Below are 17,874 nucleotides of genomic sequence, written 5' to 3'. Positions count from 1 at the left end.
TCTCTACTTTTTAGAAGAAATACCTTACTTAAAATTATTTCAATACAGCAGAAGTCAGAGTACATTGTTTGGGTTAAGTTAAGAAAATGTTCATTAGTTCAAGTACACTACACTGAGAATTGACTGGTGACTGAACTATTATATGGCCGCTGTGATTAGCAGAAATCCTGCAGATGCCAACCATCAATACATTCGCATGACTCTTCCTCCTCCTTCTCCTCCTTTTCCTTCTTCTTTTTGTTTATAGGTAATGTTTTATCTTCTTTTTTTTTTAATCTAACAAAATCTTAAGGGGCGCTTTCTTTTAGGAAAAGCATATCTCAGATGTAAGGTCAGTACATTTAAGTATTTAACAAAAAAAAAAGAGAGAGAATGAACTAAGAAACAGGAGATTGGGCCTGGAACATAAGCCCTTGGAAGCCAGCTATGGTGACTCTCAGGTGCCAAAAATGCTGTGCTGTCAGTGGAAGAAACCGTACTTGGTGGGAAATACCTACATTTCTATGTGTTCTGATTTGCAACTGGAAGAAGTTACATTGCTCAGTGTGTAACATGGAAGTCTGCCTTCTAATTGTTATGTTTTCCCCTTCCTCTTCCAACATGCACTTCAGATAGCCCATGGCTGGAGCAGCCGGAGGTACAGTTATTGCTGCAGACTGTCATCAACGTGCTCCTGCCGCCTCGGATCATCAGCACATCGAGGAGCAAGAACTTCATGCTGGAGAGCTCCCCAGCCCACTGCTCTACTCCTGGGGATGCAGGCAAAGACTTGCGCAAGGAAGGGCTGGCTGAGTCCACCAGCCAGGCAGCATACTTAGGTGGGTCTCTTTTTCCCACCTCCTCTTTTTTGCTCCCCATGGATGTATGTACTATGAACTATCATGACTCAGAAGGTATTTAAAGAAGCCACTTGAGCAAGAAATACCCTTGCATGACTAGCTTGCTTTAGTAAATATTTGTCGAAAGACAAAGAGCATTTTCATATATGCACTCTCGGAATTACTTGGTTGTTTGCGTAAGAGTATATGAGGAAGGATTACCTCTTTCCAATTGATAGCACGATCGCTCAGATTTGGCAGCTCCTGTGAGGTAGTGCACACTGTGCTTCCCATAAGTCAGTCCTCTATGTAAATAAAGCCCTTGGAGTTGGCAGGCAACATCCTGAGCAGTAGGACATGGTGGCCTTGCAGGACCTTACTTCCTTAGCAAGCTTTTTTATTCAATGTCAATGACAACATCTTTATTGTCACTATAAGGCAATTCCATCTTGATCTTTAATCATGTGAGGACAGTCCCCTCCTCTTACAAGCTTCCAATTCCTCTTCCCACTTATACTCCTACTTCCCTATTACCTCATCCCTGACTTTAAAGGTTGCCCTCCCATAGGTAATAGAGGGCCACTCAGAAGTAGACCGGGGGTAAAGACCACTCATGCTCTGACACCAAGAATAAGGAGCATGACAATGTAACCCCTTAAGAGTGCATCTCTCCTGACATCCTTTCAGTTCACCAAACTGGATGTTGGTGGGAGAGTGGCACACAAGCACAAACTCACTAAATCAGACAGGTCCTTGGAGTTTGGAGTATGGGAAATGGGGCATTTAAGTAGCATTCTAAAGGGATGTGTATGTAAGATACCATTTTCTATGGCCTAAAAAAAAAGAGAAAGAAACAGAATGTGTGTCCATAGGACCCACCCTAATGGGCACTCAGTTGCCCAAGGCCTAAGAAGCCAGGTTCAGAAAACATCCAGGCAGACAGAGAACCATACGTGAAGTCAAGGAACACAGAAGACAGTGGGGAAACGGTGCTCTTAAGAAAAAAAAGAGAGAGAGAGAGAAAGCTTTATTTATTCATACACAGTGTTCTGCATGTACGCGTGCAGTCCAGAAGAGGGCACCAGACCCCATTACAGATGATTGTGAGCCACCATGTGGTTGCTGGGAATTGAACTCAGGACCTCTAGAAGAGCAGCCAGTTCTCTTAACGTCTGAGCCATCTCTCCAGCCCCCTGGAAAGGGAGCTCTTTATGTAAGATCAGGAATAAAAAAATTATTCCATTCCACTTTCTGCCTTTTTAATGAAGGTATTACTTATATTTCTTCCTTGATCAGGATATTGTATCTTTTTGTTATTATTATTATTATTATTATTATTATTATAATGTTGATGACGATGATAGCTGGGGATGTGAGTAACTTGTTGGTGAGTCCATAAAGCCACTGTGACAAAGCCTTAGGGCTGTAAAGTAATACACATACTTATAATTACCTCTTTAGTTCAATGGACTACCTACCTTACCCCATTGTTTTTTGTTGTGGTGGCAGTGGTTTTTGTTTTGTTTCGCTTTCAAAATAGGGATTTTCAAAGCACTTAATAAAATTGTGTTCTAACCCACATCAAATTACCTTTACCTGTATGTCTGGAATACCAGCTCAGGGGTACTGGTTAAGTTTCTGGAACTGTGGCGTTTAACGAATTAGAAATTTTCCCGTTTGCAAAAGCAGTGACTATGGGCAGGATTCCTCTGAAGCACAAGCCCTCAGGATCCTTCTCTTTTCCTACTCTGAAGCCCTAAAGGTTATTCTCGTCTGCTTCGAGAGGCAGCTGGGAAGCCAGTGGTACTGGCTGAGCCTGCAGGTGAAGGAGATGGCTCTGCGGAAGGTGGGCGGCCTGGCCCTGTGGGACTTCCTTGACTTCATCGTGCGCACCCGGATACCCATCTTCGTACTCTTGCGCCCTTTCATCCAATGCAAGGTGTGGAGTGACCCTGTCACAAAAAGCCAGTGAACCTGCAGTTTTCTAGTAAGGCAGGAGTGCTGGGAGCTGGGGAGAGGGAAGGGGGTGCAGGTGCAGCAGGGCGGTCATAGGACGCACACATGCTGTGCCCAGTTAGCCTATTAGAGACTGTTAGCACCATATTTGATGAGGATGGAGCCCCAAGCAAGCATCCAGAGAAAATTTCACATTTAAAGCACCTCCTCACCTACTAAAGTATGCCAAACTTATTCTCATTCCATTCCTCATCCCTATCTCTTTTTTAAAAAAGGAGAAAAACTGGCCCCGTCAAATGTTCTGGAGAATGTTCTCCCATGTCAGTAGCATCTGAAATTTACTATTTTAAAAAACGGGACAGTCAAGGCTTCTTTTTCCCTCCATGAGTCCCAGTATTAATCTGCTCCTTTGTTCTTCTCATGCCCCAATTTTTTGGGGAGGAGACACTACACAGTGGCATTGTACTGGCACCAGTGTTTCCTGCTTCACCTTTTTTTCTTCCACTTCATAAAGTGGGTTGGTATCATAGTGAGCCAGGTTTTCAGATGGGAAAATTGGGGTCCTGAGGATGCAATGCCTGCCTTTTAGCTACTGGCTCAACCGGCAGAGAACCATGAAGAACTTTCTGCCCGGCAACATATCTCTGACCAGCTAGAGCGGCGCTTCATCCCCCGCCCATTATGCAAGAGCTCGCTCATTGCAGAGTTCAATAGTGAACTGAAAATTCTGAAAGAGGCAGTCCACAGTGGATCAGGTAAGCGTGAAGGGTGTCTCTTGAGTCTGATGGATGGAATTCACAATCTCTGCCCAGCTCACTGCTCCTTGGGGACTGTCTGAACTAGCTCTCTTGATATACCAGTAGATTTGACCAAGAGATCACATCTAATAATAAAACAAAAGTCAAAGGTCTGTCACGGGAATTTAGTTACATTGCTTTCCTGAATATTTTTAATTTTTTTTTAGCATTTAAGTACTTAGATATTTAATAAGGGGAAAGGGTATTTACATTCTTTTGTTTCCTTTTTGATATAGAATTCACTTTGTTGAGCATCTGTGACTACTTTACAGGCATTATTTCTTCTAATCCACACAAGTATCTGTAAAATGTATCTTTCTAAGCCCAATTTTAAAAGGAGGAAATTGATAGTTGGAGGGTTAAATAGTTTACATAGCGAGAAAGTGAAGCTGGGGAGGTGATTTTACACTAGATTTGTGTTGTGGATTCTCAGCCTTCTTAGTGCTTCACAAATTAGAGTAGGGAGGAGCCAAGGAAAGTGGACAAGAGGGAGCTTCTTCAAACTGAAAGCCTGGTCCTTGCATCTTCATTGCTTGTTCTGTAGTTCTGAGACAGACTCCTGAATGACGAAATTAAATCACTGTCTACCATTAGAGGGCAGTCATCACCCATCTGTAAAAGACGGGGTTTATTTGCTTCCTGAAGTGTTTACTGTTGTTTGCAAAATATTCAAAAAACAAATATTAAAAGTGCAACATTGGTGATATTTACACATTGCTATTCAGATGTTCTGATGAATCTGAAAGAAACACCTGTCCCGTCCCAGAGCCGAGAAGTTTCTAATACTGCTGTCTCCAGGCAAGGAGAATGAGAACTCTTTGGTGTTGTATCCTGATTTTGATTTTAGGTTCATATAAAAGATACTAATTATTTTAATTATTCCAATATACTTATGTGGGCAATTCACATGCTGTAGTAATAAAACCAAAGATTTAGAAGCAGCAGTTTAAGTCAAAATTAGTTGATATGCTATTTGCCTAAGCAAATAAAAATAAACACACTAAGAGAAAAAACTGCAAAAAGCTTTTCTCTTGGCAGGAGCCTCAGGCCTCCATAAGAAAGCTATTCACTTAGAATATTCCAGTGGCCAATACTGCCCACTCCCGATTTCTTGTGTTCCTTTATCTTAACACTCCTTAGTCTGAAACTCAAGTTGAAAAACTTTTAAGCAAATATTTCTGTTTTCATGACCTCACCATCATTTCCTTTAATCTCGCAACCCCTAGCCTACCAAGGGAAGACATCCATCAGTACTGTGGGCACGTCCACCTCTGCCTACCGCCTGAGTCTGGCTACCATGTCCCGCTCCAACACAGGCACAGGCACCGTCTGGGAGCAGGACAGTGAACCATCCCAACAGGCTTCTCAAGACACCTTGAGTCGGACTGACGAGGAGGACGAGGAAAGTAAGTAAGAGTCTAGGCAAGCAATAGGCCTGCCTGGCCATGCGAGCAAGGTCCTACAAAGGACGTCTGTCTAGAAAGGATGGATAGCCATTTCGCGGTCTGCTCCCTTAGTCATTTTCAAAAAAGGTTTCAAAATGAAATTGATACCCTTGGATATTTAGAGAAAAGAAAGTATGTATCTGACGTTTTCTTCGAAATTTCATTTATATTGTAAGTAAACAACTTATTCCTCTTTCTCCTGGGCATGCTGGCTAGAGAAACGCCCAGCACTCACAAGTCATTTGTCAAAGCAAAGTGGGCAGAATGTGCACATGAAGTCTGTGGAAGCCAGGAGAAAACTGGCAGAATGACGGGGGAAACAACTTAGGGACTCTCCCGTAATGCAGTTATCCTAGGAATTTCTGATGCATCTGCTAGAGATGTAGTGTTGCGAAGTGGGAGATAGCAGATCGATAAATACCGCACGTGTGTGCTTGAGCAGTGTAGGACGTGACACCAAATGTTTGCTGAATTTCCACTAAATGTCTCTGTCATGGAGGGGGCTTCTTCAATTGCACTGATTATTCTCCACTCGTGTTTTTAGGATGCTCTTACATAAAGCTTATTGAAAGGTGTACCTTCAAAGATGAGGATAAAATATAACCCCTCAATACCAAACAAAACCCACGAAAGATCCCTCTCTGAACTAAACAGAGGAACTAGAAAGGAGCTTAGAAGTTTAATTAAGTAAGATGAGTGAATGCTTTTAATTAAGTAGCTCCCCACAATTAGGTATATAGGATGAAAAAGTAAATATGTGATTTGTCAAAGTACTCATCACCATTATTTTGAGATTTGGTTTGAGGGTTAGTCATGTAAGGCGGCAAGCACACTATAAACCACTGCCCTCCAGACACCTGGGCACTGCACACCTCCATAGTCGCAGTCTGACCTCTCACAAAATACTGATAGAAAAAGCTCAAGTGAGAGGTAAGAAGGAGAAGTTTACTTTTAAATTTTTCTTGATTATTTTTATTTGGAACAGAGTCTCATGATCCCAGGCTGGCCTTGCATTCCCTACATTGCCAAGGACCCTGAAGCTTCTGATCCTCCTGCCTCCACTACTGAAGGCTGTGATTGCAGGCACGATCATGCACCAGAACACTGGTTCCCTGACATTTTAACTTAAAGGGGGGCTTTTTGATTTACTTGCCAGTGTTAAGTATTGGTGGTGCTGGGGACAAGAGGTTCTCTGTAGCTTTGGAGCCTCTCCTAGAGCTCCCTCTGTAGACCAGGCTGGCCTTGGTTTCACAGAGATCCACCTGCCTTTGCCTTCTGAGTGCTGGGATTAAAGGCATGCACCACCACTTTTAGCTTCTTTGTAAACATACCAGAAAGGTAACATGTCAAGATTCAGTTCAAATCATTGTATAAAAAATTAAAATCTATAGCAGTTTTCATATTTATGGTTATATTAGATATATCACTTAGAATATTCTAAATAGTATCAGATGACTTTCCATGGTAGCACACGTCTGAAAAACACAATTTGTTTATTGAAGTTTATGTGGTTTAGTAACAAATAGTATTAGATCACTTAGCATGAGGTCAACTTGTGCAAATATTGTACTAAAGCTAACTTTCTTATGGGTTTAGGTACATTAATTTCTGGTTCTGCAGGGAAAGGAGGCATCTTTAAAAACTGAAAATTTAGATTAAAATAAGCACTTCAGGGTATTACTGTTTCCAATATTTTTCTACAATATATGCAATATTGTTTCCCACAGCAAGCTAGAAATCATTAAATGTACTGAGTAGCTTTTTAATGTCAAGGAAATGGAATTGACTTATTTGAAAACAAACTCCAACTGAACTATTCCTGCAATAGTCTTTACACGTATATGTACAATCTAGCTTTTCTGGAATCTTTAATGTGTGGGTACGCATCGGCTTATACCTATAAAAGTAAATAAGAAGTTTGCATGTGTTTTGTGAAGGCTGCTCTACTGTGTAGGGAGGTAGGAGATGTGTAGACATGAAGAAGTATCATCGATTCGCTTGCTGTGTTATTGTTTGTACAAAGATGGTTTTGATTGTTTAGCTTTACAGACAGCCCTGAGGTTGTACCCAAGCCAGGGATGGAACTCAAGTACCACTTTGGTTGCAGTTTTCTGATAGGTATCATGGTTTTGTAACATTGATCCCCTCGCACTTTCAGATGACTCTGTGAGCATGCCCAGTGTGGTAAGTGAACAGGAAGCTAGTCTCCTGAGTGCCCTTGGAAGGAGGCGGTTCTCCAGCCACGTCTCCAGCATGTCTGCACCTCAGGCTGAGGTGGGCATGTTACCCAGCCAAAGGTAAAGGCCTATGACTGTCTTATATTCTGTACTTGGGAGAAAAAGAAAAAATTCCAAACATACACTAACATCATCCTATAAAAACTGAATGAGAAGCAAGTATGGGTTATGTTTCTAGAGAAACCGTTCAAGAAAGTACTTTCAAGAAGGTTCCTATGGGTAATAGTTGTAGCTTTCTAAGCCAGGTCAAAATGAGACCACACCTTTAGGTCCAAGTATTATTTCTTATTGAGCTATCCATAAATAGAAATATAAATCTTTTCTTCTGGTCAATGCCATCCTTATATGCCAGATTTATCATCGAGCAAGAAAATGGTTATTTGGCAAGAGTAGACCAGTTTATGTGATACTCTGGGAGTTTAGCCTTCTGCAGTTAATGTTCAACCACATGTAAGAACGCTTCAGCAAGCAGAAAACACACCTCTGACACTGTGTGGACCATGGGAGGCCACTTCCATGCAGTTCACAGCTCTCTAGCCGTGTGCTAACGTAGAGGAAATGATCTGAAGGGACCTTCTATATCAGCAACTCTCAGATTCAATGACTAAAGCATTTAAAGCATTTCCCTTGGTGTTCTCTGCCATATGAGTGTAATTTTAAAAACAAGTTTGGGGCTATAGTCTTAAAACTTTTTATACTTGGGGAAAGCAAGAATATATAATTTATGAAATTTAAATTTAAAATTATATTTAAACAAACACTCATGTTTACATTTTACATTTTAAATAAAGTTATAATAAAAATGAGCTAAGAGTTAATCTATTTTTAAAACAACTAATATGTTCATTTCAAGAATTGTATTCTTGAAACACAATTCTTGGTGTTGTCTGACTTTTAGTGTGTTAGTTTATATTTTGCAATACAGCCATATGTATGCTACATCACTGAGCTATATCCCTCGCTACTGTCATTCCTAATACCCTTCGTAGCACAATTCACACAGAGAACATAATATCAAGAGCGATATATGATTGTGTTCAAATTGATCTGGTTTATATACGGGAGTATTCTATACCTCAAACACTCAAAAAATAGTTTATGTAACCTAAAACTTGATAATTTCTCTTTGAGCCAAAACGATTTTATAAATTAAATATGGAACCAAGAGCCAAACAACATGTTCAAAGAAAGTAATATAAGCAGTTACTGTTGGTAACTATTAATTTAGTTTTTACTATCCACATGTTTGTATTTAAAATAATATAAATTGTAATTAGAGAACTTTTGAGCTGCTCAAAATAAGTCAAACTACTAATTCTTTTTCCGTGCATATAATGATAGATCAACTTACTTGCAAAGGAAATTTTTATCTAGTATAAACATATCCCAGGAGTTAAAAAGAATATATTACAATGAATCACTTTGTTCTTGGATTATATTTTGGAAAATTGGAGAAGGGAACACTGTCTTTGTCCATTACCAAAAAAAAAAAAAAAAAAAAAATATGATTCTCTTCTTGGGGACAGAGACACTCAGATCTTTGATAATAGTTCTTTCAGTTTTGTGGATGCTTGACTATACACAATTTAATACATATATATTGAATGCCTTATGGTTGCCTAGCTCAGTGCTAGATCTGATGGGAAAGTGGATAAAATATAGCACAGATGTGCTAACAAATATCAGTTCAGCTGCATTCAAATAAGTGGATAAACGGCTACTAACCAACCGAAGGACAGACTTCCGTTGTACTTACAATTCAGTCAGTAGAGAGTGTATAATAGGGAGGTAGATGTGAGTTCTTTGTAATGTTTTGAAGATACCTTCCATCTGTTTATTGATATTTTCATTGCAAAATTAGCAGGGGGAGTTGGGCTCTGTCTTTGCTTTTCTTAATGGCATCAGTTTCCAGACTTTGGTTGTGGCCATTCATGGTAAGTGGTTTCTGTGTGGTAATGTTAGGCTCTACAAGAACACATGAGGTCTGATCATTAAAATTCTGTGTCCATAAGATATGCTAAAAATACTAACCACCTAGCCAAAAGGCTACTAAAGAACTCATAGATTCATCTTCTACGGATCTACTCTGCGAAGCATTTCAGAGCTCATGTCTCCATTTGGAGCTCATTTTAACTCTTGACCAATAAACAGAGCACTCCTCTGAGAGTCGTACCCATCCGGTCTTTCCTTCTCCCATTGCCTTGAGTCCTATGTCTTGACAAACCCAGCACAAGGTGAAATGGTTGACTGTCTCCTTTTCCTTCCTTGTTCTGTTAAATTTATTTATTTTCAGTTCTTGGAAACAGAAAATTGCATGCTTTTTTCTTCCCCCCTTCCCTTTTCTTTTTTCTTTCTCTTTTTTTTCCTTCTGCATTTTCTTTCCCTAAATGCTTCATCTCCCTACCCCTCCTGCAGTGAACCTAATGTCCTCGATGACTCCCAGGGCCTGGCCGCCGAGGGCAGCCTCTCTAGGTACAGTGTCAAAGCTACCTGTCTATTGGTGTCTGTTCTGGGAACTAGCTGTTCCCTGTCATCTCCGTCACTCTGTCTCCTCCGTTTCCTCTTGCCCGTCCTGGTACCTCTTTCCATCCCTCGCCCTGTGTTGTTCATGAACACACGAGCCTGGAGTCAAAGGTGTAGCATACCCTCCTTCTTTACAGACAGCTTCAGAGATCAATCACAAATAGTCTAAAAACCTTAATTTAAAAAACTGCAGAATTTTCTATGGGGCATGACTAATGAATGTCTAAAATTTTTTATATACCAAGGGCTAGGGTATTGTTCAGTGGTAGTAACATGTGCTTAGCATATGCTAGACCCTGGGTCCCATACCCAGTACCTCCCCCCAACTAATCGTTCATTTCCACACTTATATTCACTGAGAATTGCTTTATGGGGGTCTTTTTAGTACAGTTCCCTCTCAGGGAGCCCCTGTACTCAATCGAGTGAGACCTTTTAGCTAATATGATAGATGGTCAGAAAACAGTGACGCTGTGGGGACAGCACTGCCACTGCAACTGTGAGGCTGCTTCCCTCCGATGCACACGGCTCGGCGTGCCATCGCTGTAGTGTGTTCAGACACATGTCAAGAATATTGGCTCTAGCACAAAGACGATTCGAAAACTCACTGTGAAAAGTCTATTGCAAATTTTTCTTGGTAAGTAATAACAGAAGTCATACCATGAAAACAGTAGAATACCTAGACTATTTGCTTAAGCGTTCAGAAATGGGTACTGCACCTTTAACACTCAGATAAACCACGTCAAACATTCCTAATCTTGTGCTGTTGATTTACACCTCTCAACTAATCCTCATTAGGGGCAATGCTTCTTGTTCATCTTTAGAGTGTCTTTGTCCCATCCCAAGAGAAAACACTCCCAGGGCTGCATTCTATAGTGAGTACCCTACCCCGTTTATTGCTTTATTCCAAAGATGAGGAAATGTTGAGAGGCCGTTCCTGTGAAAGGTTGTCTTTTGTTTTCTTTGCATCTTGTTCAGATTTCACATTTTCTTCTTCAACTGAAAATGGGAAATTTAGTCCATCATCGGGTCTATTTTTTTTTTTACTGGATCCATAATTCATGACATTCATTTGTGTTTGCGAGCCCTTGCTTGGACAGATTAGTCTCTTCTTGGTAAAAGTGGAAGTGCTGCAGAGAGCAACCTTAATTAGCAGGAGCTGCAGGGCGAGGGAGGTTGAAGAACACAGTCCTGCAGATTTCCCTTAATTGTGTATAAATGTCTGAAGAACTTGCAACAAAGTCTAGCAAGGGCATCGGTGCTTTCAAAGATGTAATTGCTTAATGTTGAAAATTGCATATGGACTAGGACAACCTGAATTTCAGAAAGTATGATCAGTGGATGATTAAGGATAGGGAGTATTAGTCAGGCTTCTCTTTCGAGGGCTTTGAGCTGAGAGTTTAGTGCAGATTCTACTTCTGCTAGCCGAAGTCACAGCCCAATGTGCATGGGAGGAGACAGGGTAGAGTTGATTTTTATTATTTTCTGGAACTTGGTGAGCTCAGCATTTAAATGACTAGAGTTATTTGAACCAACTCCTGTGCTAGGTCTGGTGCAAAAGGAGAAAACTCAATGTTTATGCTAGGTGCTAAGACAAGTTCAGAGCCAGAATGAGCGCCCTCGTCTCCAGGTGAATTAATCATGCTAGCATTTTGATGACCATCTTAAGTCAGCTGTTGCTGATCTGTTGCCACTTGCACTGTTTTCCTTTGGACCTTGGTGTTAGTCACCAGGCCCAGCGGTGGTCATTAAGAAATCGAAATATAAACAATTTGCTTTTGATTCTGGAATAATTTGATTAATGTGGAGGCTTCCCACCAACCACTAGCACATCCACCTTTGCCGTATGCTGCAAGCTGTGTCTTGAATGCCATTGTGTCAGCAAGTTCTCTTTGGAGGAGAGGAAGTTTGAGCCCTTACTAAAAGCCCTTAATAAATGGCATGTTTTTATATATTTTGTTTGCAGGCTTTCTTATTTTTTGGCACAAGAACTCTTTATGCACATTCTTAAAATCCAAAAATAGAAAGGTTGATAAGCACATGAATTACATGTAATTTTAGCAGGAGGATCTGAAGCACTCTCAAAGTTATCCTGAAGAAAATCTGACCCAAGCTTACTAAGAAACACAGAAAGGAAACCAGTAAACCCTGCCACACACCCACCCCGATCCTTGTTTAACTTTTATAGGACTTTGCTTCTGAGAGGCCACTTGTTTTAGACAAAGGAGCCAAGCTGGACAATGCAGGCTGAGTGGGGAAGACAGGCAGATAAGGAGATGGGAACTGAAGAAAATTTATACCCTAATTAGAAACTTCTAAGATTCTTACAGAATCACACTAATGCATTTCTTTTAAAGACTCAGCCCCCAAACTCCCACCAGAAACATTGTTTCCTGTCTGGTTCTGTTTCTTAAAACTTCTATTGGAAATTAATAAGCTAAATCAAAATTACATGGAAGACTTTTCTTCTATGGAGAGCGCTGCTCTGAGAGGCATAAAAACTCAGTGTAGACGTTTCTCAAACACGTGTATACCATGGGCATATTTCCCCTCCAGAAGAATAGAGATCTAGAGAAGTGATTTAAGTCCTTAAGGCCAGATGTTTAGAGTTGAGAACCAGATTTTGTTTGGACATGTTAGGATAGTTTTAAAAGCAGGAGTCAACAGTGAACTCTCTATTTAAAAAGAAATTATCTCGGCATTTTAATCCCTGAAAAGCTTAGTCATAGTGACACAGAGGGTTCAGTCCAAGTTTGAGCAAGACTGTAGTCTAGATGAAATAACAGTGACCCATGTGTAATGCCCGTGTCATGCTCATACATAACCTCTCAGCATGAAAACTTGCCTGGTATTCTTAAAATGCAAGAAATATTCCACCAGCCTTTAGTACAACTGAAAAGACAGGGCCAGATGATGCGCGCTGGGACACACAATGTCCACTTTGCCTTTGCTTTGTCAGCTCTCATGTCTAAAGTCCAGTTATTACTACAGTCGATCTGAAACTCTAGTCTGGAAATTCTGTAGCACTGACATTGTCCCGGGTGCTGTGGAGGCTGAGTAGCACACTGAAACAATATAGAAAGAAACAATTAACACGCCAGTTCACTATTCAGAGGGTGTTGTCATCCAGAGTGTCTGCTTAACTTTTTTATTTTATGATATATTGCAATACATGGTTTATTTTTTATAATTTGAGTGACACAAATTTAAGCCTGCATTACTGAATGGCTCCTTGTTTACACAGTGCTTATTTAAAGAAATGCTATCGTCATATAATTAGGAAATATACACTTATGTATACACTTGAGTCCAGGCCATTATGCTGCGGCACTGTAAAGGAGGTGAGCTTAGCAAAATCATTTTTCTAACATTGCACAAATTCCCCTAGCTTATGAATTGCTTCCTTGTATTATAAACGGGAACTAATTTTGAATCACAGTTTGAATCCCACCAACTGCTGTGCCCTGGCTGAATTTTCCCCTCTAAAATTTGGATCCTGAGAAAAAAAAGTAAATAAAAATAAAATTTGGATCCTACTATCATTTTTCCAAGGAGATATTTTCAAGAACTCGGAAACTGAGGGAAGGAAAGACATGCCAACACAGCCTTGTCATGTAGCCCTAGCCCTTGGGAGGCCTGCACAGGTGCACAGCACATTCCAGGCCAGCAGGGTAACACACCAAGACCTCTACAACTAAGGCTATTTACATGAATGTTTTGCAAGATGTTAGTTTAAATTTGGAAAGTTTTATTAGATTTTATACTTACTGTTTCACCCTGTTTGATTGAGACAGCCGTCATTCTTAAAATTAATGCTTCCAAGAAACCAGTGTTCTATGCAAGACAAAGCTTTTACTATTTGGTCAACTAGTTTGACAAATTGTAACATCATTTCAACTTCTCAATTGTTTTTCATAATTGTTGGATAAGAAATATATATTTAAGTTATTCAAAAGTATTTAGTTGCCTACTGAAGTACACTTTTAAAATTTGAGACCTCCCAATAAAATATTGTAACTTCTTGATGAGGAAAATAATTTTGATTATTGCATTTATGGTAGATGAAGGCTTTAGATGAGACTGCTTCAAAAATGTAAAATAGAAAGTAGGACATAATGCAGATAGGTTCTTAGTATGAAGATCTTGGTTTCTCCAGTTCCTACAAGTGACTGAGATATTACATTATGTGAAGGAATGGAAACTAAATTGAGGCTAATTTTTATAGTAAGTTCCAGTTTGAAGTAAACTCCATGATATGAAAATTTTTGCCTATATTACATCGTTAGTTTTTTAGGTGTTTATTATTCATGTGATTTAATTCATTGATGCAGCAAGGAGAAATTTCATCATCGTATTTCTAGGAATGTGTTCCAGCAGCATGTTCTATAATTTCATTTTTGATGTGCACATTCCTACATTATTTACCTAGAATAACCAATTACTAAAGACAATAGATTTCTCAGCTAGAAGCCTCTCTGTCCATAGAGAAATGTTGACGCTCATGATCTTCCCCTGGAGGAACCATCATAAAATTACTGTTATGTTGTGACATTTAACTCTCCAAGTAATGTATATTTTTTCTTTTCTTGCACCATTTTTTCTCACAACCCCAGATTAGTAAATAAAAATATCAGAGGACTGCCTTGAATTCATTTTCTCTGCCCCATTATTTTCCAATAAATACTTCCTTTTAGTTTCCAAGAAGCAATAAACTCATTAAAAACAACAAATGTAAAACAAGAAAGCATGCTATACATGTCACTTGTCATATACAAGCCATTTTACATCAACTAACTTCTTTTCTCTACCTTAATGGGAGGTAGTTGGTAAGTATCAACCTCCTTTTATGGCCAAGGGAACTGAGGTAACATCTAGATGTCAATGAAGAATCCATTCCAATGGTAGCTTTGCTTGGTATTGGGAGAAATGTGTTCCTACTTGTGTGCATATATATGCTTTCCAACTTAACAGACACATGGTAAAATGGATGACTAATAAGGAGATGTCATTTCAGACATGCCAGCACCGTAATCTAGACTGATTATCAAAATGTGCTGCACTGTTCCTTTAGCACAGAGTTCCTTCAAACACGCTACAGTCATATAATGTACATCAATCTGTTGAACTTTATTTTGGGGCAAGAAAAGAAGTTTTAAATGCCTCTTTTTTGTGTTCTTTGTAGAATTTTGTGTTGCATAACTCAGATGATGTAATCATATCCCTATTTCATAGAAAAAATTTGACAGATCTTACTGAGTCATTGCTTTTTCTTCTAGTAAAAATATGAGTTGTACTTTAAATGATAGTTTTGACTGTACCAACTGCAATTATTAGCCTGCCATACATGAGAAGCATCTGAATACCCATCTTATAACTAATTTCTTTTACTAAAAGTGCAGCGAGGTATTTATGTAGCACATTTAAAAAAACAGAAATGTGTGGATATGATCATTCTCTATTTCTTTTTGTGGACGGTTGCTGACTGGGTTCCTCTGTGGGGACCATTACATTTTACCATTACAGTTTCTGTAGATGACTCTCCTTTTGCAAAGGCAAAGACATCATTTAGCCATAAATCAATTAATCACATTGACATCAACCACAGAATTAAAATGTTATATGGGCACAGTGTGTTTCTCTTTTCATTCTCTTCCATTGTAGACACCTATGACACATGCATGAAGAATGAAAAGGAATCAGGGCCCATCTCAGTTCAGCTTCACCAACACGGGAGTAGCAGACCCTGCCAGGAGTCCGTTTTGCTAATGAGACACACATACACAGTAATTTGGGGGGAGCAGACTGTTCCTTTTATCAACTGCACAGTTCACTTAAGTGCAGCTAATTGAGTTGTACTGCCAGTTTCCTTGCCAGCCTTTTAAATTTAAAATAGTTTTCAAAAATATTTAAATTTTCTGCCCATGTGACTATTTGCTCGGCTGTCACGAGACTTCAGGCTGCAAACATGTGTTGAATGTGTCCCTTCACCCAAATGGATCCTGTGTCTGATGTGCTCAATATCTGTCCATCTTATTTTCATTTAAACTGGGAGTTTTAAAACAGCTGTTCCCATCCGTGTGACAAAGTTGTTTGTGTGTATTTGTCGCCAGCGTTTCCATTCCCCTTGAAAAAAAATTGAGATTAGAATGTGACATGTTAAGCCTTTTGATGGCTTCCAAACCAGGGGTGTGATCAAACCATTGCCCTGCTGAATGATAGATCCAGCATCAGTGACTGAAAACAGAATCTCAATTTTGACAGCTTGGGGCTACAAGGCCTTGTCCTCCTTGCCAAGCCTTTGAAAACCCCTCCCCCAGGGACTCTTCCCCAACCATCCTTCAAAGATAATGATATCTTTGAAGTGACTGTTCCATATAAGTGGTTTTGGCTAACCCCCACCAGAGAATGGTCTTTGGAGCTGTCTCGAGGGTAGACTAATGCTGTTGATGCTTGGCAGGGTGGCAAGTGTACAGAGTGAACCTGGCCAGCAGAACCTCCTCCTGCAGCAGCCACTGGGGAGGAAAAGGGGCCTGAGGCAGGTAAGTAGACCCTGAGATGCTACGAGAGTCATCCCGTAAGATGGAAGATCCACTTGCTTGCTAATATCTTTGTTTATTAAGATTACCTTGGCCTTCTTGCCTGAAATAAGCCATGCACAGCAACCATAAAGTATGCTGAGCATGTGAGGTTTCTATTGCAAATATGAAGTTTTTATTGTGCAAGCTGATTGTTGGAAAAGAGATTTCAGCCTACAAATCTTCTTGTTCTCTACTGGCAAGCTTCTTTCCCAGTCAAACTCATTGGCTGTTATACAGTTAACCAAGTACCTGCTTTTACAGGGTTGGAGATAGGTTCTTTCTCATGCTGGCATTAGAGATTTAATTTAATATTGAAACAGAAGATCATATTTTCAGCTGGGTGTTGTGATGAATACCTGTATTTCCAGAATATAGAAGGCTGAAAGAGGAGGGTTATGAGTTTAATGCCAGCCTGGGTTACATAGAGTTGGGAGCCAGCTTGGGAATGATTTCCTTAGGTGAGATTCCCTCCCTTTCTCAGCCCCTTCCCCTTCCCCTCATCTCCCTTCTTCTGTCTCTCCCGCACACCTATCTACTCTTACTTCTCAATTTCCAGACATGGTTTCAATACATAGTCCAAGCTGGTATCACACGCAATCCTCCTGCCTCAGGCTCCTGAGTATTGGGATTCCAGGTATGCACCACCACTTCTGGATTATACATTGCTTTCTAAGCAAAAGTCAGAGTGAAGTTCCAATGTTTTGCTCGAGGCTGGTTTCTTAATACATCTCTCTGAGAGTTAAGAGAGGTTCAACTATAGTTTTAGACGAGCAAAAGTCAGGCATTAACATTATTTGGGGGATTTCTATCCATTGAAATTCTCAGACTTAGCATTTCAAATCCATTGATGTTCTAGGCTACAGGAAGGAACAAGTAGGATCGTCGACTCAGGGTTCCCAGTTGGTTGGCTTTTCTTGCCAGTTTTATTTTATCTATTTTCTTCAGCTAAGACGCCCTCTTCTGTCAAGGCAGAAGACTCAAACTGAACCCAGAAACCGCCACGGGGCTCGACTGTCCACCACTCGCAGGAGCATTCAACCTAAAACAAAGCCATCTGGTGAGGGAGCTTTCATGTGCCCCTTCTGCTGGCACCACTGTTGTGATGGTAGGCAGCTTGGCCCAGAAGGCCTGCAGAAAATGAGAAGATGCCAATAACCTTACTTTTGGGGAGGTCTTAGGATGTTTCCAAGAAAACTTTACTACTTCTTTTTTCTCTTCTCATCTTCCCCAACCTTTCCCCACTCCCTGTGAACTATCCAAGGTAAATTGTTAATATTCTGAAACTTGAATGTAAAAGGTTGTGTTTTCTTTACTGAATCCAGAAACCAGACCATTCTACTTCTAACTAAAGGTGGCACAGTGAATATCTCTTTGTGTTTTTTGGTTCTAGAATTCATCAGTAGGAGGGTCATTATGATAAGCTAGCCTTTGCCTCTTGCTTTAGGCCATTTATGTAGAAATTATTTTCTCTCAATTTTGTTTTTCTCTATTCTATTTAAGAAGGAGAAATACAAATACATAGA

General features: G+C 40.0%; 1 protein-coding gene across 5 annotated transcripts in view; it reads left to right on the top strand.

Annotated features, from left to right (window-relative positions):
* Positions 1–17,874, top strand: part of Unc80 (unc-80 homolog, NALCN channel complex subunit) — a 163,437-nt gene that overhangs the window by 140,031 nt on the left and 5,532 nt on the right. For 4 of the 5 annotated variants that reach the window (XM_038338760.1, XM_038338759.1, XM_038338761.1 and 1 more), the window contains 8 exons: positions 612–818; positions 2,573–2,757; positions 3,364–3,529; positions 4,798–4,977; positions 7,175–7,313; positions 9,669–9,725; positions 16,231–16,312; positions 17,297–17,408. In XM_038338760.1, coding sequence (XP_038194688.1) covers positions 612–818; positions 2,573–2,757; positions 3,364–3,529; positions 4,798–4,977; positions 7,175–7,313; positions 9,669–9,725; positions 16,231–16,312; positions 17,297–17,408 — 1,128 coding nt within the window. The remainder of the gene's footprint in view (positions 1–611; positions 819–2,572; positions 2,758–3,363; positions 3,530–4,797; positions 4,978–7,174; positions 7,314–9,668; positions 9,726–16,230; positions 16,313–17,296; positions 17,409–17,874) is intronic. The other variant, XM_038338762.1, reaches the window with a different exon arrangement.

The sequence above is a fragment of the Arvicola amphibius genome, chromosome 8 (assembly GCF_903992535.2).
Source record: "Arvicola amphibius chromosome 8, mArvAmp1.2, whole genome shotgun sequence".
Lineage (NCBI taxonomy): Eukaryota > Metazoa > Chordata > Mammalia > Rodentia > Cricetidae > Arvicola > Arvicola amphibius.
The sequence above is the reverse complement of the archived record's forward strand: the minus strand, read 5'-3'. Positions and strand labels throughout refer to the sequence as shown.